The 20,509-nt window shown below is 37.2% G+C and overlaps 1 protein-coding gene across 3 annotated transcripts; it reads right to left on the reverse strand.

The window, feature by feature from the left end:
• Nucleotides 1-626: 626 nt before the first annotated feature.
• Nucleotides 627-19,721, reverse strand: LOC127654422 (RNA-binding protein 5-like). Of its 3 annotated transcripts, none has more exons than XM_052141607.1 (25): nucleotides 19,556-19,721; nucleotides 15,561-15,598; nucleotides 15,217-15,403; nucleotides 14,975-15,130; nucleotides 12,895-12,964; nucleotides 12,280-12,353; nucleotides 10,240-10,323; nucleotides 9,758-9,818; nucleotides 8,681-8,746; nucleotides 8,194-8,354; nucleotides 7,768-7,865; nucleotides 7,544-7,631; nucleotides 7,386-7,454; nucleotides 7,192-7,285; nucleotides 6,930-7,030; nucleotides 6,717-6,846; nucleotides 6,521-6,612; nucleotides 4,885-5,046; nucleotides 4,230-4,370; nucleotides 4,059-4,127; nucleotides 3,486-3,659; nucleotides 3,080-3,154; nucleotides 2,871-2,971; nucleotides 2,650-2,779; nucleotides 627-1,038 (listed from the first exon to the last, which is right to left on the reverse strand). In XM_052141607.1, the coding sequence occupies exons 2-25, from the start codon at nucleotides 15,575-15,577 to the stop codon at nucleotides 913-915; spliced, it is 2,526 nt and encodes an 841-aa protein (XP_051997567.1). In that variant the 5' UTR covers nucleotides 15,578-15,598; nucleotides 19,556-19,721; the 3' UTR covers nucleotides 627-912. The 3 variants fall into 3 exon arrangements, with proteins under 3 accessions (XP_051997567.1, XP_051997568.1, XP_051997570.1); XM_052141608.1 differs by having other exon boundaries at nucleotides 628-1,038; nucleotides 7,219-7,285; XM_052141610.1 differs by lacking the exons at nucleotides 12,280-12,353; nucleotides 15,217-15,403; nucleotides 15,561-15,598; nucleotides 19,556-19,721 and having other exon boundaries at nucleotides 628-1,038; nucleotides 14,975-15,027.
• Between the last annotated feature and the right edge of the window lie 788 nt (nucleotides 19,722-20,509).

Genomic DNA, 20,509 nt, shown 5'->3' on the forward strand with positions numbered 1-20,509 from the left:
TCCACTCCAAGCAACTGCTGATACCACAGCACAAATTGGCAGAAAGGCAAGCAGAGAAAATACACTACCAGATTACACAATGTTGCCACTAGGGGACGCTCACCAAAGTCAAGTACACTAGATGTAGGGTGTAGGGTTGTCCACTCAGGTTGGTTTAACCCATTAGCCAATCCACTAGAGCGAATGTACTATAAAGGATTCCGGCTAGCAGGGCGTAAATGTGAACAGGTGTGGAGGACAACAAAGTCCACAGTGGTTTGGATGCTGTTGATCAAGTGTAGGTTGATTTTAAAGGCTGTGAGGAAGTGTTGAGTAGAGGGGTACTTGATGGTCCAATATAGAAAGGAGATGGTTAATGAAATGGAGCCCAACACTGAATGGAGAAACCACTGCAGACCGAGGGCAGCGTTGAGAGATGGAGAGAAATGAGGCACTCGTGCTCAGAGTTTAGTGCTAGAGAGGACTTTGTTAAAAACTTTTACAAGCCTCTGTTCTTTTGTACAGGGGAAGGTGGAGAGCTTATGTAGCGCAACAGTCTGGTTCCGGAAGTAAAAGTATTTCTGCGCTACAAATAAAAGTCTAAATACTTGTGAAAAGTAAAGGTCAACGTTCTGTGAAACAGAAAACAAATAAACATTCAATTCAGTTTGTCAACTCATTTATTTATCTTATGTACAAAAATGAGACTCATATTATACAAACTTTACAGTTCAATTCAGACTATTTTGGAAAAAGTAAATCAGAATCAAAATCAACAACATTCTTCACATTTCTTAAGGACTTTGTACATATGTACACATTCTTCTAGGATCATATTTCTCATCTTCACCAACAGTGAGTTTAAGTAAAAATAAATACATGGCACTCCTCAAAGCACAAAGGCCACAACATCCAGACATGACAGAGAATTTTTTATTCAATCTCTGTGAAGCGTGCAAACATGGCTTTCCTTACGGCGTCCTTGTATGTGTCTGAAGCGGAGAGATTGTAGCTGCTTCCTTTAGTGCCCAAACCGGCTCCCTTCGTTCTTAACTGGGCCTTCAGAACAAAAGACAAAGCAAATCTTTAAATAACATCACACAGCATGCAGGGCTAAAAATGCATTTTCTGCCACACCTGCTGATGAGTTGAGAAACTATGTCTCCATGTCAAAAGGAAACATTTAAAAGTTTTTCAATTGCATATCTGTAGCGCCAATTTGTCTGGGTGAAATGACAACTCACAAAAACGAAACATCTTGTGTTCCACGAATGTTTTGTTTAGGTTTCCTACTTTGAAAAGTGCAATAGAATGGCATTTTAAAGTTAGACTTCCAACTTACCAACAACTTGATATAGAAAAATGTCAATGTGATGCTGGTGACATCACACATGCATCAATGATTGCACATTTCTTGCACATAACGTCTACCTCCTGATGCTGCTAGCACGGTTATGGCCACCGGCCATATACATACATTTACACATTCACATACTTATACCTCATTCTGTACAATGCACCTTCAGTTTATGCTTCTTCATTTGCACCTTGTACTGTATTATAGACATTTACATTGACCTGGTCTCTACTTCTCTACATCATAACTTTGCACTCAAAAACCCATCTTGTATATACTTACATATACATATATTATACACACATATACACACATACACACACACACACACACACACACACACACACATACATACATATATATATATATAAATATACACACACATATAGCTATTTGCACTTCTGGTTAGATGCTAACTGCATTTCATTGGCTCTGTACTTGTATTTTGCACAATGACAATTAAGTTGAATCTAATCTAATGATAAAACATACATTTTCAAGCATATAAAATAAATCAACATAAGTCAAATTTCGAACATTACACAAAAATAAAAGCTGTAGCGTTCAGAGACCAGCATGTAAAACCTGATCCATTCAGAATATTCTATTCTATAGAACAGAATTATTTACATTGCAATTCCTCAATTGTTTTTGCAGGAGTCCAAAAGTAGTTGAAACAGTAGTAAAAAATAAATTACCACATTTTTTTTTTGTTTATCATGTACTAATGACATCTCCTAAATAACCCTGGTTATGCAGGTGTTTAGGCTACCTCCACATTAATTTGGATAAATTCGGAAATGCATCTTTTTCGTTTAAACTGAGATGGTGTTTTTATCCAGCGAAATGGAGATTTACCAAATGCTCTCCCAAGTGGATAAATCAGAAAACGGTGTATTCGCGTTGTAATGAAGACTGGGAAAATGGAGATATTCAAAAACGATGATGTAATTTTTGTCATATGACATGGTCATGTGATCCAGTGAACCCAAAACATCAAAGTGGCAGCACATGTTGTGGCTGCATTGTTGTGCCTGCTATCTACTTCAATAGTGTTGTTAAAGATACATCATTTTGTTAACTTACAAATAAAATTCCTTTAAAGGCGACGGGAAGTTTACTTGTATCTTCTCTCCGCTGGCGAAACACAGGGACGATTGTGTTTCAGACCATGCTGCAGTAATGTTTCAGTGTGGACAAGTAGCTTTTGGAAAACACTTGAAAAAGGCAATGTGGATGGAGTCTTTCAAAAAGAAAACGCCACATTCGAAATTATACAGATTAAAGTGGTCATAGTCTTAAATGTGTCGTACCGCGATAGGTGTTGTGATGCCCTGCTGGTTTCTGCCCAGCCCCTTCCCTTCTTTCCAGCCCATGGCCTGTAGCATCTTATTGCCGATGTTATCGCTGTTCAGTCCGTCTTTTGTGGGCTGTTCGTAATTTCTACAAAATCCAAAGGAGCAAAATGGGCATAAACATTTCTAAAGAACAAAACAAACATTATTGCTTTAAAACAAGCAGTTCATGTACTTACACTACTGGTGTTGGCTGGGCAAATTTCCTTTTCTTGGGCGCTGGGGGTTCAGGAATCCCATATTTCTCTCTTCTCTCAGCTGCTCGATCTCTGTACTTCATCTGTTTATTATGGGGAACAAGAACATAAAGTCTGTAACTTGACATCTAAAGAATATACTTTAAAACGCAAAGTGTGAATACATATTTTTATATCAAATGACTCCCCACCTCTGTCTCTTTCCTCTCCAACTCATCCAGTTCAGCTTCGCTCAGTTTAGCTCTTCTGAGGACCTCCAAGTTTTGCTGGTTATCACAAACATGCAAAATGTAAAGAAGACTTCTATATTTTCTGAATAAACTAAGTTTGCTTAGAAAATAAACTATGTTCAAGTCTCTGAAGTACTGATATGGATCAAGACCCTCCGATGAAAGTCTAGGAAATGTTATCATCTTTCAGACAAATTTTTAATCTGTTTGCTTAGAAAAGTAATAGCACACCTCTCCTCAAAAAGGTGCATGACTGTAGGCATCATCAATGTGAATGGGATGAAGTACATGCCGACGTTTATTATTTGGGGTTAGAGGTTTGTTCCAATCCCTCACTCTCGATTTGAGCAAACACCACCTCAATTACCTTATGTAGATCTGAAAGCTGTTGGTGGCGAACCAGAGCTTCTTGATTAGGGAACTGTCTCCTGCACAGCAGACACGCCAGCTTCTTCCAGTCGGTCAGCTTGTCCTCTCTGTCGTCACCCTCTGCAGACTCCTCTGGCTCACTGTCACCACTGTAAGCTGCCACCAACTCCACCTGCAGCACAGGACATTAGGTCACACAAGGCCAACATTGCCCAGGAATCAGTCAACCAGGCTGGCATCTAATTGACATACTATCTAGTATATAAGATGTGAATTAGTGCATCGAAAATATAAGAAAAATTGTAGCAAAATATTTTGGGAATTTACACGTATTCAAGTCATGCATTTCGCTAAATAGTAATGCTTGCATGCAAGCAGAATGACAAATGGTCTGTGGTATCAAAACACAATTTTATGAAGGGGTGGTACATCTCAATACTGGCAAACCCAGGTATGCATTTCCCATCACTAGCAAAGTACAGACTAGGTACAGTGCAAGGTAAAGTGTGCAAATTGGGATGTAGCTTCTATGGAACAATGTGCGATTTTATTTATTTGGATTGTTATTGACCTTTGAAGAGGGGTTTTCTTCTTCTGTAGCTTTAGATGCCTCTGTTACAAGTCTCTCCAGTGCCCCTGGCTGTGCACATGCAAAGAAAACGAAAATAGTAATGACATAAAAACACCAAGTAGCATAACATCAAATTACATTATAGAAAATTGGATGGTTCTTCAGTAATACCTTCTTCTCAAATAGCGTGAAGCAAGCATCAGCTGCTGCCGCCTCTCTCCTCTCCTCTTGACTGATGGGCTGGAAGCTGCTCTTGAAGTTCTCCTTCTGTTTGTTCAGACTTTTGGCCCAGCGCTCCATGTCCTTTGCAATCTGACACATAGAATAAGATGCACTAGCAGGAAAAGAATTTTAAGAATCTCCCTTGGTTGTCCCTTACGTAAGATGCATATTACACACAAAAATGGCAACAGCTTTTTTTAAAGCAATATAAATTTATTGGCTGTCTTCACAAAAGTTCCAGAAGTCAAGGTTCCTCAGTTTCTCAGCAAACAGTAGTGATTACAAGTTCCTAAACTGTTCCAATGTGCATTTCCAATGAACATCTAGTCTGAATGGCTCTGCCAAAGAATGTTAAATTAATGGCACTAGATGGTTTCAACATTTTGAGATGCATTTAGTAGCGGGGAAACAAGAATTCTTTGAGCACGCCAGCATATTCTGGTTTGCCATCCAGTTATTTCTGAAAATGAACTGTGGTTAGTCATTTTACAGTCCTAAAATCTTGACTAAGTAGAAGGTTTTCGGCTAGAATAAACTGCAGTGTGGACCGGACTTTCTTCTCATAGTCAAAATTATAATTTAAATGAACTTGGAGTTTAATTACCTGCTGAGCGGTTTTACTCTTGGGTTTCTCTTTCTTCTCTTTGCTGTCTTTCTGAGAAGTAGATGCGTTTTGAGCTGTGCAGTTGGCGTCACCCGCAGGTACATACGCTTGCTTCTCTCCGTCCCAGTAAAGATACTGCTGCGTCTGTGAGTTGTAGTAGTACTAGACACAACATTTGGAAAACAACTTAATTGATTTGATTGATTATACTGATTAGTCTACAAATGTCTCCAATAAAACCCTAAAAAAAGGCAGATGGTGTCATCACGCTGGCCTGCGAGCTAGTTTTACTTTACAGGAATAGAGGTAGACCAATATATCGGTTTTACAGATTAATCAGTTATCTGCAAACATCAATGCCGATAGATGCCGATTTTACTTTTATTATTCCTCTGTGTTTCTCTATGGCTAGTGCTAGAGGATTCAACAATGAGAACGGCTTGGTACAACAGTGGACTATAGAGAAATAAAAAAAAATCTCGTGTGGATTCGCTTTATCTAAATCTGTCATCATGAAAACATTCATAAAAACATTTTTATCCTCACTTCAATGCACATTTTGTTATTTTGATTATATAATCAAGTGTTCTAAAGTGAAGCGAGGGCATGCAGAGAAAAAGATTGCCAATATACAAACATGCCCAATCAGCACATACAATGCGTTTCCAAATTCTCATCTTGTTAATAATTATATACATCATCTGGTGAATATATAGGCTATATAAAGCCTGGTTTGGTAAAAAGGCCTACTTAACTATTGGTCATTGTAACTGAGCCAAGTCTCTGTCACTTCACAATAAGAGTCACCGATGTGATTAAAACTTTTATATATTAACGTTTATAGTTAAAAGTGGCGCAGTATTGGTGGCCTGGGTAGCTCAGCATGTAAAGATGCTGACTATCACACCTGGAGTCGCAAGTTCGAATCCAGGGTGTGGTGAGTGACTCCAACCAATTGGCCGGTTGCTAGGGTGGGTAGAGTCACGTTGGGTTAACCTCTTCGTGGTCGCTGTAATGTGGTTCTCGCTCTCAATGGGGCACGTGGCAATTTGTGTGTGGATGCCGCGGAGAATACACGCTACATCTCTGCGGTAACGTGCCCAACAAGCCACATGATAAGATGCGCGGACTGACGGTCTCAGACGTGGAGGTAACTGAGATTCGTCCTCCACCACCCGGATTGAGGCGAGTCACTACGCCACCATGAAGACTTTGAGCGCATTGGGAATTGGGCATTCCAAATGTGGGAGAAAAGGGGAGAAGAAAAGAAAAGAAAATATGCCGCAGTACTTTTGGTAATTATTGGGATTTTGGGCTCTACAGTCTGTGCACATTATAATAAGGCAAGACCAATATTGTTTTTTAACATTCAATAAATCTGTTGGCGGATGAATTAGTAATCTGCCTTTTCCTCCACCTTAGTTATCAGTATCGGCAAAATCCACTGTCGGTCAACCTCTATACAGAGGCACTCTCTACAGAGCAATATCTGCATAATTAAATATTTTAGAACAGAGCAAAACAAGACAAATCCTAATTAACAAGAATTTGTTACTTTTTTAAGACCTGCTAATCACAATCTCTACATTCACACAAAAAAAACACCATATAATTATGGAAGTGGAAGTAAACATACTTGTGTGTTTGGGTCATAGTACAGTCCAGTACTTGCGTCATAATAATACCCAGAAGACTCATCGTACTGGTAAGATGACGTGTCTGGAACATCTAGATGAGTAAAAAGGCAAATGAATCAGAGAAAAGTTCTAAGGATCAACTTGCATCATACCATGTTCTTATTGGATAGTTTGGATTTAGTGATCTACTCTTACTGGCTTGGTTTTCCTGAGAGGTAGCCGTTGCTGAGGTGGTTGCCGTAGCTGCAGAGGTCGCCGGGGCAGAAATGGTTGAAGCAGCGGTGAGAGGCTGGGCTTTGCCTTCAATCTGCACAGCTTGTAACGTCTGCCAATTAAATGCATTGTAATGACATTAGAATGATGAATAAACAATAATTAACTTTACAACTAAGACTTAATGACACATACCTGAGTGGCTGGCTGGCTGATGATATGTGGCTGATAGACCTGAGCACCCTGAGAAATCACCACTCCTGTAGCAGTGGGCAGAACCTTCACTCCTGGAGCAGCTGTCAATCAACACAAACCATAACTTAACTGTAGATTAACTTGGCATCTTAAAATGAAGCAAATGTTCCATGTAATTCTTAAGCCAACTGTCCATATAGGTCAGAGTTTCCAACCATTTTGCCGACTGAACCTCCTTTTTCACATTGTGGCCTAAATTTACCTGAATTTACCCTTCTTGAAACGTTACCTCCAAGTATGCCGTTCGCCTGGGAAGGGTCCACAGCTCCTGGCTGTTGTTGATAGTATTGGTACTCCTAAAGAACGAGTAATCTAGCTCATTTCAGCACCTCAAAAATAAGATAAACATTTGAAATACATTTGTTTTGGTTAAAGCAACAAATGCAGTCTGCTGACCTGTGAAAAGGGCATATATCCCTCTTGTAGATAGCTGTATTCTGATGCAGGCTCCACACTCCGCTGAGGCTGTAAACAATACTTTCAATCAATTAAACTGGTCACGCATGGATAGTTTTTATTTACATTGAGACATGGATACATAATGTTGTTCATACCTGACTAGAGGACCATTGGGCAGCTGCGATAGCCGTGCTGGCAACCGAGAAGGCACTGACACGGTTCCCATCTGGCAACAACAAATCCCTAAAAAACAAACAAGTGTACCATTACTAAAGATGCACACTGAATAATTAATAAGCTATAACACATAGGGTGGAAAAACAACAACATTAATGACAGAAGACAAGTTATGAGCTGCAAACTAATAAGAGGTCCGTACTTGCGAGCGCTCTTGGCATAGTCAACACCTATGGTCTTTCCATCAAGTTTGAGAGGCGGCTGTAAGCCCTGCAGGATGGTAAGGAGCTGCGATGCTTCCTGTGAAACCACAAACATCAACAATATGTGCTGGACATAAACAGAAGTCACAGAGTACAAGCTTGTTTAATGTTATTGAGGTCGCTTAGAACTTCAAGCACTGGATACCCTTAAAAGAATAGTCAAAGTTTCCTTATTTATTTTAGAGGATCTTAGCAACCAAAGTCATTTGTATATACTGCAAAAGGTTGTTCCAGTTTGACTTTTTTCCATGGAACACAAAAAGGACATATTTAACAATGTCCAACCCTCTCTTTTCTGTACAATGAAAATGGATAGGGACCAGGGACAGCCAAGGCTGGAGCAGAAAAATGTTGGCTACACCTACCAACGGAGAGGCCAGCTGGACGAATGCAAACCCTCTGTTCTGTCCGGTCTGTTTGTCTTTAATGAGGCGGATGTTGCCAGGTGAAAGGTTGGCATAAGGGGCAAGTGCAGCCAGGATGGCTTCGACAGTGGAGTGAAGGGTGATGTTTCTCAAAATGATGGCTGTCAAGATGTGCAAAAATAAGCCAAGATCAGCACCAAAAACATGTATACGGAATGTACAATATATTGATAACCATATCAATATCAGCCAATATTAGTGTAGAAATGATCAAAATGAAAAACACTGATAGTCAAAAACATTAGGCCAAGTTGAAATAATAACGAATGGTTATACTACTCTATTTAAATTATAGCGTTAACACCAAAGTTCACTTGTAAAATTCTAGATCAAAACTTTGTGAACACAAAAGCAATCCAAATCAGCCCGAATTTTCATTTTGGTGCATCCCTAATTCAAAAGTGGGAAAAAAATTAATAATCCATACTGTCGCCATAATAATCTCCGCTGGGTTGAGTATCTGTGCCTCCAGTGGTGCTGCTGGACTCAGAATCTGATGACAAACACAAAGAACAAAGCACAGTGAGTTTCTTTAAACACGGATCTGTAAAACAGCCCCATAAAGGTTTTAAACAGTTTAAAATACAATTTGCAACAAATAAAGATGTATGAAATTATTCTTTTTAAGTCAAGATATCGGTTATCCCCATAACAAAACAAATATCGGCTAAAAAACAGCCAATGTTTGTATTTCATTGCTTCTCCAGGTAGAACATGAAAAAATCATCAGTTATTATAGGTCAAATATTCTGTATCGGTGCATCTCTATCTGTATGTCTAGCCTTAATTAAAAACAATGTTTGTTATAATCAGTCAAAGACTGCATATCGGTGCATCTCTAGTCAGAACTTCAAAAGTAATTGGCCAAAGTTTCTATATCTGTTCATCTCTTGCTGTGACAAAAACATGTATGTTATGTATACAAAAGTTTCTATATCGGTGCTTCTCAAGTAATAGCATTAAAAAAAATTATCGGTTATTATCGGCCAACGTTTCTATAACTTTGCATTCCAAGTCAGAGATTTACAACAATCGTCTGCCAAAGTTTCTGTATCCGTGCATCTTTTACCATTACAAACTATTTTGTGAAATCTGCAAAAGCTCCTGTATGATTGGTTCTCAAGCCATAACAATAAAACAATTATCGGTTATAATTGGCAAAAGTTCCTATACAAGTGCATCTTTAGTCAGGACTTCACAACAGTTATTGGCCAAAGTTTCTATATCTGTGCATCTCTTGCCATGGCAAAAACAATTCGGTGATGGATGAAAAACAAATCTATATCGGTGCTTCTCAAGCCACAACAGTAAAACAATTATCGGTTATTATCGGTCAACATTTCTATACCGGTGCAATTCTAGCTTCAATGTTGCTAACCTAGAAAAAAGGTTTCAAGCTGACCCCTGATAAATAAAAGTTGGCTTTGCTCCATGCACATGGCGTGTTTGACTGGACCATCCAGATGGGTGCAGACAGCGGCTTTCTGATTGAAGAGCTACTTACCCGCTTTAGCTGCGCCACACCTGAAGCACTTCAGCCTCCTCCGGAAATTGTACAGGCCACACTGCAAGCAACCGGTCATAGCGTTTTAATTGACACCTCTACTATTGGGCACTAGGTAACAAGCACACTACAGTGGCTTGAATACTTACCATGATAGACACCCAACAAGTAGACCATTTCAAAATGTTAAATGTAACTGCCTAAAAATCAATGTCAATACAACTGACAGATTACATCTGTAACTTGTACTTATAATTTAACTTGTACTTCCAAACCTAATACTGCTGTGTGATAAAGTTGGTCTTGGGAGAATTTTCAAATTTGTAGTATTTCAGATGCAAGTTGTCACTTATGTTATAAAATGATCACCAAGAACCTTGTTTTAAAACTGTAATTTAACTATTTTAAAATTAACTGGTACTTATGTTCAGTTAAATAGCCAATGAACAGTTTCAAACATCTGGGAAGCACAAGTAACTTACTGAGTTGCACAACCAGTCCTCAAACTTGTGACGGTTGTTGCTGTAGTGCATGGCAACAGTCCTGCCTTGAATCGTCAGCATTTTCTGAAAGAGGAAGACAGGGTTTGGTTATTTCTTTTCTTACGCAGGTTAAAGCTCAGCCCAAGAAAAAACACATTAGCCACCAGGGTTTAGGGTGAGGGTAGCCCGGGAGGGTTAAACATGTAAGAGTGTGTGAGATGTGTGTTTGTGGTGTTTGGGACCCGAGTATCCGGATGGGCCCGGAACAGTGTGTAAAAAAAGTAGTCCTGTCTTAATGGGGGGTCATTCAAGACGAAGCTTATGCTTACCACACAGTAAAAGTGGCATCTCTGCACAAAAGAACCATTTAAAACTTCTAAGTTATTTTAAATAGGGCTGTCAATCGATAATTTTTTTTAATCGAATTAATTACATGGTGCCACGATTAATTAATCGCATATACAAATATTTGCTGAGAAAGCCCCTCATATTTTATCTAAATATATTTACACATACATGTATATAATGTATACGTGTGTGTGTGTGTGTGTGTGTGTGTATGTATATATATATATATATATATATTCAGATAATTAAAATGCTTTACATTCCTGTAGTAGAAGAGTTAATCATTGATAAGGGCGTACAAAAAGCGGCTTTAGAATACAATGTATTGTTTACTACCAAGTGTGCCGTACAAGCCCTCAAAAGTGAAGCCAAAATGTCTTGATCGCCCCCCCGGTGACTGGTCCTAGTATAGGTCATAAACCCCGCCTCCCCATGTTATTCAAACGTGAGACCAACTAAACAATTAAATTACACTTCACATATCTTTTTTCCAAAGATAGTTTCTGTCATTTACTGTTGTTTCGATCACGTTGATGTAATTTCAAGTGTTTGTTTTCAAAATAAGTTTGTTTTTAGTTATTTGATGCTATAAAAACGGTGCTGTGACATCATGATTGACAGCTGTGATTGACAGGTTCTCTGAGAGAAGTAGTCACTGAAGCATCAACTGACTTTTTTTCGGGATCTTCGGAGGACTGAGGAGATTGGAGCTTTAAATTTAATATCTAAATTTCTATAATTAATTATTTCACACCGTCATAAGTCAAAAGTGCAGGGGCGTGTGCTTGCGATTGATTCAGCGAGAGTGAGGGCGGGGCCTTGATTTTGCGGGGTTTACTTCCTGCTCACTAATGCGCAGGTCTGGTCCCGAAATCGCAACTGCGCAGACTCAAGTCCCAAGATGTCAGCGCCATATCAGGACACTGGCGGCTTCAGTTCTCATCAATGGAAAAGAGCGAAGGGGCGTCGTCCATCTTTTTTTACAGTCTATGTTTACTACCGTATTATTGATCATAAGTCAATCATTGGCATACAGTTCACAGCAATCCATTTCACAAGTAAATTTGTCCATCAGTTTGAGATTTATTATATCATACAGCTGAAATTTCACTTACTGCCCTCTACAGTAAACAGGTGGTACTACAAGCTTGCATTTCTCAGGAATGTTCCTTATGGTCCGTGGGCATGCGATTATTTGCGTACATTTTTTTTACGTGTTATTTTTTGTAAAATTAAATCGCACTGAATTAACGGGTTAAATCGACAGCCCTAATTTTAAGGCTGAGGTCGAGGAAATGGGCGAGTTAAATATAACACCAGACGCAATACCTAAAACTACAACTATTAGCTTTGAACAACTGGCAGAAACCTAATAGCACTAGAAAACATACTTCAAAGTTTAGTGAATTTTCTGAGCATGATGATTACATTGTCACAAAACCTGTGGCTTAATTCCCATTTCAGTCAGTCACTGATTCAAGCTCTGGTAAGGTAATTAACATGACTTCAGAGAAATGCCACTGTATCCATCAAATGGCACGTTTATGTTTTGGTCACATCTTGCCTTCAAAAACAGGGGCTCTTTGTCCAATATTGTCCATTTAGTCTACTGGGGCAGCAACTTTTGTCTTTTTATATTCTATTTGCATTATTTCCCAGAGCAAAAGCTAGACTTGGTGATTAGGAAGCAACCTGATTGGTCTCCATCCATCGGGTAGCATCTTGCAAGTGATAAAACTCCACGAAGGCGAAACCTCGGCTTATACCTAGAGAGGCATTCAGATATACAGACGGGAGGCGTGTTAGTTTAAATGGATCAGTGGTACAATATTCAAACTCTGTCACAAACTACTTCGGGACACCCCTTGACCCAGAGAGGCCAAAGAGAGGTATGGGGGGTTGCCTGGAAACTTTTACCATAGCAACAGAACCTCGTAACATTCTACTTACGTTGAAAAAGAAAGGTTGTTCCAACAATAAAAAAGCAAAACTAATTAAATCTAAACAAGGCAATGATCTTTACAAGCAGTACAAAATTAGATGTTTCTATCTGACTTAATTGGATACAAATTTGTATCCTCATTTAAAATGTCATAATGAAGTAGCTACATGATTGCTATGCTATGTTCATGTAACTTCAATTGGCACCAACTTTGTGCACACAAAAACTTGCATCAAACCTCTTTAAACTCTTCTAGCTATTAAAGTGTTGCTATGGCAAAAGATGTTTTTGCAGAAGCAGGTTGGCCCAGTGGACACAGGTTTGTCTGTTTGGAAGAGGTAGGACCCATGGTACATCAATCTCACCTGTCCTCTTTTTCATCAGCCGCACGTCCATCGGCTTTGGCCCATCCAGCTGGTCAATTGCAGCTCGAATCTACAGATTTCAAATGGGAAGTAAAATTCAGAAAGAAACGAGCATCGAGAGTAGAGATCCACCAATGTAGATGAATGCAAGTAAAAAATAAAAACAAACAAATCTGATTAATTAGCTTTAATTCTGCCTTTAGGTACCAATAACTAAATACTTCATTACTAACTTCTGAAATGTAAATGCTTTATGGGACTAATATTGTGCATAATCAACAAGTTACTTATTGACAATTATCACTTTTATTGGCAGTCTACTTTCCAAGGCTCTTCACTTAATGCAACTAATACAAGTTCATCACAGTTTCGTTTAGCGACAGACCGATAAATCAGTGCAGACAATTGTTTTCTAGAACTATTGTTATCTGCAAAACCGATGCCTGCTGATTTTTGGCTTGCTTCTACATTATATTGTAACAGCGGCCTATAGTGTTGAAATAAAAATCAATGACAACTTGTGTGGATTTGCTCTTATCCAAATTGGTCATCTTTAACTACATTATATTTATTGGCTCGTTAGCATATACATTATGTCTCCAATTTCATTTTCTATAAATTATAATAAAACGTATTGCTCAGTAAAGCTTATCTGATGATGAATATTCGAGGTTGACTGATAGTGGATTTCGCTGATAACCGATCATTCAGCCAGTGTTTTTTTTTTTTAAATGGATTTATAGTTATGACAATGTGTTGTCTTACTATGATGGGAACAAGAGTGTAAATGCCAAATGCACTTTATTGTTCAACCAAAATTTTGATAATAACCAGAGAAAACGAATTCTAATAATAACAAGAAAAAATAAATGTTGGTGCAGTGTGGGACTAGTAACTGTAAACAAGCCCAAAACACACAAGGGGCTAATATTATATAATAATATATAATATTTTGAGATTCGTCTCCATTTCAGTGCTGTATAGTTTAGTAGGCTATTTACAAAAAATAAGCTTTTTTATAGCCCATATATTCACCAGATGAAAGATTTTGTCTATATTTATTCACCAGATAAGGTTTAATGAGGAATAATGTTTATTATTATTCATAAGAAATTAAGTTGGAGACACAATGTGCTGATGTGGCACACTTGAAGATGTGTGATAGCTCTGTGAATCACAAAAGGCTGCGTTTAATAAGTAAACATTTCAAATGCACGTGCAGGTCCATCGGATCGGTAACGGCCGATACTGAGATTTCCGATATGGGAATCGGAAGCTAAAAGGTGGTATCGATGCATCCCTAATTAAAACATGGATGAATATTGTCAATAATGAAAGATTTAGATACAGCAAATCCCCACATGATAACCATCTGCAACTATCAGCATAGATGTTTGCTGATAGATACAATAAGTACATTTTTAGCAATAATTTGCATTTTAATCAGCTTTATTTTGATGCGCTACACTTTTTTAGCAAAACATCCTTGGATAGAATTTTAGTTAGTAACAAATACATGCAAAATTTAAGTGATGTACATTCATACCACTAACACACAGCTTTTCAACTAATTACTGGGACATGAAATAGTTATTTGAGATTAATGTTTTAACATTTTTTCCTGTTCTTTAATTATTTTTTAATCCATTGCTGACTACAAAACAGGTGTCCAATACAAATACTGAAGTCCTCCGATTTCATTTTCAATACAATCGATAACTATAATAGAGACGCACAATGGCACCATTTGTGTTTGTATGAAAGAAGAGAGCGTGACACATGAAAGAAGCCAGAGTTTCAGGATGAGCGACCAAATTCAAGAATTTCAATGTAATAGAGAGCAATGTAATAACGTGTTATGCAGTTTAGTAACCCAACCAACATATTTTGATCATTTAAAATGTGTAAGTTAATAATAATAATAAAACCACACAAATAATAATAATTATTATTAATATATAAGGTTATATAAGGCTGTTTACAGTTTACAACATTGCTCATCCAATCAGAATTTACAACCAGAGCTATCTGTTTTAGGAATGACATTTAAAGGTTCTGGGGGAAAACATAGATGACTTACATCTCCCTCTATTGTGTTCATGGGCAGACCTCGGAGCATGATGGTCTTGCTCTCCTTCTCATCAGCTGGATCTCCTCTGTAATCATGTTCAGAGTAATCGCCATCTGAATGATGCCCATCATCAGACCCATCACTGCTACGACGCTTCCTTCCTAGCTGTTTCGTAGGTAAGAAATGGTAAAATGCGCACTGTGTGTCAAAATATCTTACAACTACTAAACATTAATCCAAGTAGTCCTCACCTCAGGACTGTCTCTACTCCAGTATCGATCACTTCTGTCTCTTTCACTATCATTGCGATCGCTACGGCGATCATCACTCCAGCGATGCGAATCATATCCACGGTCATCACGGTCTCGGCGGTCTCTGCGGTCATCGTCGCGAGATTGCTGAGAGCCATACCTGCCGCTGCGCTCTGTGCGGCTAACCCTGGTTAAAGTTAAAAAATAAAAAATATATTATCATTAAAACCATTAATCATAAAATCATAAATAATGAAAACGCTACAGTGGCCAATGTTTTTCATTACATTATTTTAAGAGAATATCTACACTACAGAATTAAATAGACTACAACTAACACTCACCGTTTATCAGCACCCATCTTTGTTTTTCAATAAAAGACCTGTAAAAAGGTTGAGAACAATGTCAACCAGTTATACCAACATAACATTTTCACAAATTTAACAGCATAAGACCCCTTTATTGATTATTTTATATTAAAGCATACTTTTATGGAATTAACATCATCAAAAGATTCAAAACCTAAAAAGAATGCAGTGTGCACTAATATATAGCATTTAATATTAAAATGCACAAGCAGATAATTGGAATTCGTTTAGAGACAGATCGATAATTTATCTATAATTACACTTTCCACTTAATCTATTATCAGTTCTTTAATATCAGGTTTATCTAAAAAGTTAGGGAGTTAAATTCATTATTTGTAGACACAATATTACTTTGTGCACTGCACACTATTTCAGGTAGTTTTGTAAAGCAGTTCAACATCAGAGCTAAGATGAAAAAGTTGTTATTGTGCCTGAAAGCAGAACTAAAACAATTGAAAATCTGTTGTTCATATTGATAATCAGACACTTAAAGCTGCACTACGTAACTTTATGCTCTCTAGCGAGTGGTTGAAATTTAAAATGGCAAGCAATTTGCAGAAGAATGCATTACGTCCGTCGTGTTTTGACACTACGTCTCTGGCGGATGAATCTCATGATTTGAGGCTACCTGAACATCGCCTGTGTGATCATGACTGGAAGATAATCAGAGCCGGATTCATAATGTGCTAATTTCATTTTTATATAGTTATGTTAATCAGTTAAATATTTAAAAATGAAATATTACTTGCTTTGATGAAGATAAACAACATCTCTTGTGTACACTTTTGACACTACACTCAAAGTGCTTTTACATAGAGAACAGGGGACTTCACCAGTTACCAGCATATTTTAATATGATTATTCAAGTGTTTTATTGACTATTAATGTTTGTATTGTAATATATTATCAATTTAATAGATTAAACTCGTGATACTGCTGATTTGAGTTCAATGTAAGACTTCATAATTTTTACATTATTAATCTGGTCAATTAAATCAATAACGAAAAAGTTTGTTGGTGAAAGGTTTTTTGATTTAGTCAACGATAAAGACGACGAGACGAAAAAGGTGCATTATGAAGATTATTAAATTATTTAAAGCATACTGTTGACGAAAATATGATGATAAAACTTATACTGCAAGATATTAACAGAAGAAACAGTTTGATAATCTGTAAATAGAAGATATTAGATAAGGATTAATTTAATCCATTAATCCAGTATGTTAGTTGAACGCGCTAACACCGGCAAAATTAACCACTTTAAAACGGGGCAAATACCTCATTCAAACGCATCCCATTTATACACGAGATTCAGCAATATATCCACAACATTTACGGAACAACTTACATCTGTACAACAAAACTAATTAACATGTGAATTTATTGATGTGCTAGTCAGAATAATGGTAATTTGTGTTGTGTAACTTGCGTTATGAATACACTGTTTCCATAAGAAGCATGCATGAAGAATTAAGAGTACAGGCTAACTTCTAAGAAGTACCAAATACTTTCTATTCATTATTATTTCAGGAGCTCAGGTTTTTCACAACAAGGACAGTATGTACATTTATACTGTATGTTTGATACATTAGAAAATGTTTATATATATTTTTTCTAAATATTTGATTAAAGTTTGGTCTGTAACAGTTTGACACTCTTTTTTGACCTGCCTACAATTCACTTCTTTTACGTATTAGAAAACATACACCATAACTTCCCCTGACAATGGATAGCGATCTGTAAACACACGAGTATGTGTTCGATTCATAAAAGCATTACCCCTACCAGACAACATACTTATCCAATTCCTAACATTATAGAAGGTAAATGACTTCACCAAACAGATAACAGATAAACATCCTTTCAGACTGCAGTGATGCCATCCTGATCTGTGTGATAATGACTGACTGATCTGAACAGCGTCCTCAATCGGAACACGTGACAGCCAGCACTTCTTTCCCATGTTGACGGACATGAGGTCATGACACAAAGAGTAACGACATAAACCAGCGATTTTGCACCAAATCCAACCTGACAGCTCAAAAAACAAATTATTTTTATCCACGATATTCTCAGCTAGTCCATTGTATTCCGCTAGGTGGGCGGAACGTCTGGTTGGCTAGCGGAAGTGCGGTTGGTTGCTGTTTTATGTGCAGCCAGTCTCTGCTTGCTTGCATGTCATGCGGTTAGAATCTTGCTTTTTAAATGTTGTAAGATGTCTTTAAAATTTCTCGGACAATGTGTGCATTTAAATGTTAGTATTACATTTACATTTATGCATTTGGCAGACGCTTTTATCCAAAGCGACTTACAGAGCCCTTATTACAGGGACAATCCCCCGGAGCAACCTGGAGTTAAGTGCCTTGCTCAAGGACACAATGGTGGTGGCTGTGGGGATCGAACCAGTGTCCTTCTGATTACCAGATTACCAGTTATGTGCTTAGACCACTACACCACCACTACAGTGCTTTTAATAATACTGTTTTATAGTCACTTTGCTTTACAGAGAACATTACATTTGTGTGTACAAAGTTTATGTCCAAATAAATGTTTAATTCTATTGCATCTAGTTCTTTTTGTATGGTACAGTTTATTGTGTGGCTGCAAGACATCGTTATTTCCTACACACAAACAATAAATTCAATCTGTCAACAGGATCAATTGATCAGTCAACACTAAAACATTTAATGTAGGTTATAGCATTTAGATACAGAAATTATGTAAACTAACAATTATAAAGCTAGATTGAACTTACTACACATTAATCTCCCACAAAATAATTGTATTTTATCAGAAAAACTGCAACATGACAGTATCATCGTCTGAGACCTGTAATACACAAGCATCCTGCTGTCTGGACCTCCCTTGTATCTGCAGTAAGTATATAATCTCAGTACTCTTCAGGTTCTGGCTGGACTCAATATGTTTTAAAAAATAAACACAATTATCTACAATTCTCATATCCAACTTTACAGCTGTGAAGGCACTAATATGCTACATAGCTATTTCTTCCATCCATAGATAAAAACAAAATAACTCAAATTCTTCTATTTGACCATCATTCTGAAACCCATAATCATTCAACTGCAAGTGAGGAAAAACAATATCGCCTTGCTATAATTCTGTTATCATTTGTTCTCAAGTTGCTGTCTTTTTTTAAATGCTGCGTCAGTACATAATGATTGTTTACGCTTAACCGGAAGTTCAGCCCACATCGGCCGCAAAGCGTCATGGGATTCTGGAATATTGTGGATAGGATTATCGAAATGAATATGAGTTAAGTAAGGTCATTGTTATGAAAACTGATTGTTTATGTATTTAATTAAAAATGGTAATGTTCATTTTCAACCAAAAAAATCTTACATAGTGCAGTTTAAAAAAATCAGTATCGTATTGGTTCGTTAAATAAACAACATGGGTCAAACTCTAGTTTAATTATGAAACACGTTTTACGATTGTGTGCAAAATGTCACTGATATCAACATTACCAAGAACAAAAATGTGTACTTATAAGTTATCACATCTGTATTGGACAGTTCAACTAAATTTAAACATCTTTTCTTCCGAATATGTTGTGTTTTGATGCCTGATTTCAATTGGTTATGATTTGAAAACATGACCAACTAATTATTGACTTGCAGTTATTATATTGGTGCAATTCCATAAACGGAAATATGTAGACAACATTAAAACACCAACTTTTATGCACTTGTATTTTTATTTAAGCGTAGGCTTCAGTCCTAGGATACTTTACTGATTGTTGTCTTCAAAACTCATAAATTATTACAACTTACAAATGTCAGGTTTTATGTCTTAGCATCGCAATATTTAGCTGAATAAGCATAAACTGCTGCAGTAATGATACAATGTGGGAAGTACATTATAGTAAAGAAAGACCGCTCAAAATGGAGACTGTCGTCAGTTTCTCGTTTGGAAAAGTAGCAAAGCACCAAATTACAACGAAAACTCACCAGGCTTATTCCAACGAGACGTTGAAATGAACTATTTGTCAAACTCTAAGAAACGTTTCGACTTCAAACGGATCCCTTCTCGGCAAAACTCAGACTCTGCTCGTCAGGTCATTCGAAGTCATCTGCAGCTAAAATGTCTACAAGCTTCTCCTTCCCAGAATGCCTGTAGATGTGATTACGTAAGGTAACTGTTGCATGGTGGGAAATGTAGTTATTTCGGCCGTTTCGATATTCCCCCATCACGCCTGCTACTTCTACCTTTGGCTTGTTCAAATTTGCATGTGTGACAGTCAGGAACTGATAACTCACTACCTGAAAACCCTATAAATATATGGCACTAAAGTGTGTATTTCAATGGTAACTATTTGGCTAAAGTTGCTTAACAAACCAAAACTTGTTAGGACACTCATTTAAATACATTTAAAATATGTATTATTTTGACATTTGTTTCTTTACATCTCTTATCAATTCAATTCAAAGTGGCTTTATTTGCATGACTGTAAACAATACATTATTGCGAAAGCAGAGGCTGTATAAAAACAGAACTACATCTTAATCTATAATTAAATGTCCTCTCTCTCTCTCTCTCTCTCTCTCTCTCTCTCTCTCTCTCTCTCTCTCTCTCTCTCTCTCTCTCTCTCAATTTCAATTTTAAAGTACTTTATTGGCATGGTTGTGTTTAAATACAATATTGCCAAAGCATTAATACACAAAACAGATAATGACAAGACAAATATAATAATAATAAAACAGTACAAATAACAATAAAGATAGAATTAAAATAAGCTGCCAGGTAATTAAATAAAAAATAACAATACACACAATACAATATAAAATAAAATGAGCATTTAACAGGACATTATGAACATAAGAAAATAAAAGAACTGTGAATGAAGTACATTAAGGCAGTGATCTCTCTTTCTCTCTCTCTCTCTAATAGTTCACCCAAAAATG

Source organism: Xyrauchen texanus, chromosome 13 (genome assembly GCF_025860055.1).
Source record: "Xyrauchen texanus isolate HMW12.3.18 chromosome 13, RBS_HiC_50CHRs, whole genome shotgun sequence".
In the NCBI taxonomy this organism is placed as follows: domain Eukaryota; kingdom Metazoa; phylum Chordata; class Actinopteri; order Cypriniformes; family Catostomidae; genus Xyrauchen; species Xyrauchen texanus.